General features: G+C 42.9%; 1 protein-coding gene across 1 annotated transcript; it reads right to left on the bottom strand.

Annotated features, from left to right (window-relative positions):
• Positions 1-328: 328 nt before the first annotated feature.
• On the bottom strand, positions 329-5,255 carry LOC146384784 (uncharacterized). Its single transcript, XM_084929887.1, has 5 exons — positions 4,721-5,255; positions 2,526-2,819; positions 2,328-2,450; positions 1,677-1,726; positions 329-1,423 (listed from the first exon to the last, which is right to left on the bottom strand). Exons 1-5 carry the CDS (start codon positions 5,163-5,165, stop codon positions 1,340-1,342), a joined length of 996 nt encoding a protein of 331 aa, XP_084786013.1. The 5' UTR covers positions 5,166-5,255; the 3' UTR covers positions 329-1,339.
• Between the last annotated feature and the right edge of the window lie 745 nt (positions 5,256-6,000).

Below are 6,000 nucleotides of genomic sequence, written 5' to 3'. Positions count from 1 at the left end.
ATCAAACTGAATTGTCATTTAATCTTCTTTTCCATGAAGTCGTCATGTTTGTGGTCACGTGACCAGTGAGAATAACATCCAATCAGAGCATCGTCTCAATCAGACAAACAGGTGATGAACCATCTATAAGTGATACATATTATCTTTACATGAGAGAAAGACGAGCGCCCACAAAGACAAACAGGAAGACAGAACGAGTAAATGAAGGAGTCTCCACAGAGCCGGCGACACACAGAAGGTTCACATCATGTCTGAGACAATATTTAACAATAAAATGTTTGATCCAGCTTCATGTAGTTTCATCTGATGGACAGCAGCTGTGCTCCAAACGTCACTAAGCAGCTCTGCAGTGTGTGAACCGTTAGCTCTTTGCTGTGGTCATTTTGATCCACGTGGAGCTGAGGATGTGTGTGGATGTTTCCTGTTTGTGGTTTGGAAGTCAAAGAGTAGGAAGAGAAACACTCACAAAGCTTCTGTTATTTATTTCATGTATTTGCAGCAACAGTCGGGAAGATGAGAATAAATGACATCAAATCTAATTTGTGAACAGCTTGTCAGTGACCACAAGGGGGCGCCCTGTGAGCTGACGGAGGCAGCGATGAGCTCTGTGAGCTGCTGGAGTTTGAACTGTGGACAAAAGTGTGAAATTAAAGGTGTGAATTAAAAGCAGAGAAATAAATCAGAGCTCAGTGAAGCTTTCAGTCCTCAGAGCAGCAGTAAGGCTCGTCCTGGAGATCTACATGCACTCACATCACAAATAAACCTTTGAAGGAATATTGATCAGAATCAAATGTGATTCAGTCTCTGCTCCTTTCTTCCAAGCCCAGCTGCTCCTCCTCACACACAGACCTGGTCCTACTAGTCCCAGACCTACTACGAGGCCTTCAGAGTCCATGAAGGTCAAACCATGAAGAGGAGACGTGAAGGTTCACCTCAGATCCTTCCAAAGTTTCCTTCCCTCACCTCCTCTCCCCTCGTCCTAGACCCTCCCTCTGAGGATGCAAACAGAGGAGGCGAGGAAGAGACGCGAGGAGAGAGGAGTCAAGGCAGCAGGTAGGTGACAGAGAGAGAAGTCTTTGCTTTGTTGCATCATTTGAATGATTTGACAGGTAAACATGATGTAGAGCTGCGTCCTCTGTCCATTGTCTGGATACAGTCTTTTATGACCAGTGTCAGAGGAGCAGGTCAGAGGTCATGATGACGTAGGTGGAAACTCTTCTGTGGCACATTCACACTGTAAAAATACACTTTATTCATAATCAATCCAAATCATCAATACCAAAGGAAAACTTCTTTCCAGAGTCCAGCTTTCCTCGGATGTTCCAGCCAGTCACACCTCTCATGTGACGAGCACCAGTTTATAAGACACTGCTGTCAGACTGGAGCCATCACTGGTTCCTGATACAGCCGCTAAAATCCCACCCTGGAGAAGGAAAAACACGGGAATAAGCAACGCAGTGAAACGTGGAAGTGGGAGACGGCTGCTTCTCCTGGTGGAGAGCAGCCAGAGGGAGAATGTGATCTGTGTGGAAGTTCATGTTCCAGCAGAAGAACTGTGACTCCAACACACTCCTGACTTTAGTGTTTCATGTGTTTGTTGTGTGTCTGCATGTAGTCAGCTTCCACTGAGCTGCATGAACATGAACTCTGAGCTGCCGGTGTGAGCAGGTACCCACCTGTCTGCTGTCACCTGTGTCAGTATAAAGGACCACTTCATCCACAGGAGCTGTGAAAACACAAAGTTCATGGAAGCTTCAGGTTAGACATGTGACACCTACTCTGTCCACGTCTTCATGATACTCTGCAGGTCAGGAGTAACTAGTTACTACTGTAATCAGTTACAGTTGGTGAATGTTGGAGCTGAGTAAATGTAGAAAACAGCTTTGTGTGTCTCTTGTTTCAGCTTGTTTAAAGACAGCCATCACAGCTGGATCAGCTGGAACACATGTGACAGGAAATGACCTCCAAGCAGCAGACAGGTGACTCTCACCTGGCAGCACTTTCACACTTTCAGCTTCAAAGGATTTTTGGCTCATTTGTTGCGTCTGTCAGAACCAGGTGGACCTGAGCTTCAAACCTGAAACTTGCCTCAGAGTCGGTCCAGTGAAAATACTCGGATTACTTCTTACATTTGTAGTAACTAATAATCTGTCATGTGTTGGTGGTCTGCTCACAGCTGTTTCTGTGCTGGAGGACCGCTTTGGTTTGGTGGTTTGGTCATGGGGGGGTTTGTTGCTGCACTTCCTCCATAAACATGTTTTACACTTTGATCTTCACGTCTCAGAACAAGATTACAAATATGAAAAGAAATATTCAAGAACACAAACCTCTGCCTGCAGCTTGTAGGAGTTTAAACTTGTCTTGGACAGGATGCTTCCTCTTCATGATGATGACGATGATGATGATGATGAGGGTAGCACTCAGGACACAGATTATAATGAGGATGTTATCTGTCAAACAGGAAATCAGATGTCAGCAAACACAGTGAACAACATGTTTAAAATCACAGTTGGAAATAATCTCACAGTTTCTTGGTTCAGTCGAGCTGTTGGTGTCGTTGTTGTTGGTGTCTCCACAGGTGGTTCTCACATGGACAGGAAGAGTTTTATCCTCTGCAGGGTTTGCAGCCACACATTTGTAAGAGGAGCTGAAGTCCTGTTTGTGCACAGTGAGAGGCAGAGAGAGCGCAGAGCTGCTCTGGTTCAGCATCTGCTGGTCTTTAAACCACAGCAGTGTGGTCTCTCTGTCCACCCAACACAGTAAGGAGCAGCTCTCAGAGCTCACACTCACTTTCTTCACTGCAGGAGTCGGTACAGAGTCTGGGGACGAAAGTTGATGGAGAACAAAAATTAACATCAGAAAAATGTTTTTAACTTTCTGCTTTTTGTTAGTGAACATCATCAGGACAGCAGAGCTCTGGTTATTGCTGCTTTAATGCAGTCAGTGAACATTAATATGAAACTGCTCATTTCAACTGTCTGAAAACAAACCACAGGACAGACAGCAGACTGCCAAACCACCATTATATCCATTTGAATCTCATTATAAAGGTTTCTGAGGGATTTCTCAGGTTTCCTGTCAAACTAGCATCACTATCAGCAGAAGGTGCTGAAGAGGACACAGAAGAAACAAACGCTCTGATTCAAATCCTCATGAAAGGAAGAAAAAGCCCATTAACAACAACAAAAAGCTTTAAACAGGTTAAACTCCTGAGGCTCCTGCTGTGCACCACAGCTCATCCATGATGCTTTGTCCACATTCGTCTAGTTTCACTTTGATTCTGATGTGAAAAGATGATAAAAATCCAAATTTCATGTGAAGAAGACACAGGACGGGGAACTTATTGAACTGGAGGAGCCATCAGAGCATCACCAAAGAAGTAGTAATTATTTATAATTTTATTATAAATCAGGATTTAAAATCCAGGCTATAAATGTTTAATTCAACCTTCACGTCTCTGCAAAGATATGAAGTCGTGCATTTTTCTCAGGAAGTGACTGAACTGCAAACAAACATGCAGCTACAGCTCAGCATGTTTGTTTGAGCTCATCTCAAAGTGATGGAGCTGCAAAGGTGAGTTTGATGTTTCTGACAAATCACTTTCATGAAGAAGTCTCAGCTGTACGATGAAGCTGAACGACACCATCAGTGATATGAAACTTCAGGAAGCTGCTGAGGACAAACAGCCTGAGTCAGACTTAAGGAGGTTGATAGTTTTCACAGGTTTATGAAACAGGATGTTGGGAGTTTGTGAGGATCTAAAGATGCCAGCGTGTGGTTTCCTTCACCTCAGGCAGGTCATTGAGCAGCAGCATCTTCAGCTTCAGTGCTGAGCTCCATCAGTCTGATCCATTTATTTGGACATTTTTAAGGTTTCCTGTTCCACAGACTCACAGCAGGAAACACAAAGACATTATTCTGTGTGTGGGTGCGTTCCCATAACTACATGACTGTCATTGGTTTTCTACGACACAGACAGCAGCTTTGTAGTCAGACACAAACATTACAGCACAATGTGTTGCTTCATGAGTGGAAACCACAGCTTGTGTTTTGTAATGTGTTCCTCTCACAGCAGCAGCCACAGGAAGTCACCATCAACAACAAACCCGTCAAAATAAAAGTGTCTGTTCTGCTTTTTAGGCAGTGTAACACTGTAGGCCATACAAGACTGACAGGTGGCAGCTGGGCTGTTCAAATATACATGTTTCACTGTAAGAAGTAACTGTTAATGCTTCATAAAGAAGTTCAATACCTTAGAAACTCACAGGGTGCTGTGCTGAGCTGTGATTGGGCGATAGTTAGGCACTAGTAGGAACATGGCCAATGAGGCTTTGTGTTACTTCTCTGTGGATTAAGGTGACCATGAAATGGGAAACATGTTCAAGTAAACAGGAAGTTTTGTGTTTTGGTTAAAAAAAGCTGTTAAATAAAAACGTGTTAATTTCAGTTGTTCTGCAGGATTTTCTAAGAACAGTGTTTAAAGTTTCTGCTTTGTCCTGTTCTTTCATTCACTTTGTACAGATCAGTAATGTTGGTGAAAACACTGAAGTCAAAGCTGATTATTCCTTTCACACCAGACATTTGTGGGATTATAAGAACAAAAAGCTGTTTTTATTCTGAAGTGATGATATGACCAAACTAATGAGGAACATACAGACTGAGGTCACATATGAAGCTGGGATGTTGCACAAAAATATACCAGAATAAATATGAGACTTACCGTACACTGTGAGCTTATATGATGATGTGAAACCTTTTCCTGTTTTAGAGTCGACAGTATAAATCCCTGAGTCGTTCCTCTGCAGCTCTGTGAGTGTAAAGAGTCCAGAGTTTCTGTCCCACTGAAGTCTGTTCTTATAAATGTCCTCGTATATTTCAAATCCCCCCTTATTCACTTGAGCAATAATCGTTCCTCCATATAACAGAAATCCTACGTCTTCCTCCTGCACAGAGTCAGGTAGAGTGATGTTTCCTCCCACAGTGCCCGTCAGGTTCTTCTTCACTTCCTCAGAAGCAGAAAATCTCATCACTGTAAAATATGAAGAGATCCAACAGTCAGTGAGAACTTTAATGAAAGTGATCAGAGATCTTACAAAGAGCCACAGAAAGTAAGTGAGGATTAAATCCAGGCAACATGAAGCACGAGGAGGGTGAAGCTGATACATGTGAGCTGCATCAGTGACAGGAGGAACTCAGCCTCACACATTTTACACCAATCACAACAAGTTCTTACTTTTTGATCTGGTTGTGACAAACTAAACATTATTATATATATATATATAACTTCTGTCTTGCTAGCTTGCGCTGCGCTCAGTGGATCTGCGCTCGACAGTGCAGCCTAGGCGGAGTAGTCGAACTTCAATAATTACTTCCTCCAAACCATCAACGTGTCTTTTAGACCCCATTCCTACAAAACTGCTCAAAGAAGTCCTGCCATTAATTAATGCTTCAATCTTAAATATGATCAACCTATCTCTAATAATCAGCTATGTACCACAGGCCTTCAAGCTGGCTGTAGTTAAACCTTTACTCAAAAAGCATCTCTAGACCCAGCAGCCTTAGCTAACTATAGGCCAATCTCCAACCTTCCTTTATATCAAACATCCTTGAAAGAGTAGTTGTCAAACAGCTAACAGATCATCTGCAGAGGAATGGTTTATTTGAAGAGCTTCAGTCAGGTTTCAGAGCTCATCACAGCACAGAAACAGCTTTAGTGAAGGTTACAAATGATCTTCTTATGGCCTCTGACAGTGGACTCATCTCTGTGCTTGTCCTGCTAGACCTCAGTGCAGCGTTCGATACTGTTGACCATAATATCCTATTAGAGCGATTAGAACATGCTGTAGGTATTACAGGTACTGTGCTGCAGTGGTTTGTATCATATCTATCTAATAGACTCCAGTTTGTGCATGTAAATGGAGAGTCCTCTTCACACACTGAGGTTAATTATGGAGTTCCACAGGGTTCAGTGCTAGGACCAATTCTGTTTACATTATACAT

Source organism: Perissodus microlepis, chromosome 6 (assembly GCF_051167445.1).
Source record: "Perissodus microlepis isolate ML-2025 ecotype Zambia chromosome 6, ASM5116744v1, whole genome shotgun sequence".
NCBI lineage: Eukaryota > Metazoa > Chordata > Actinopteri > Cichliformes > Cichlidae > Perissodus > Perissodus microlepis.
The sequence above is the reverse complement of the archived record's forward strand: the minus strand, read 5'-3'. Positions and strand labels throughout refer to the sequence as shown.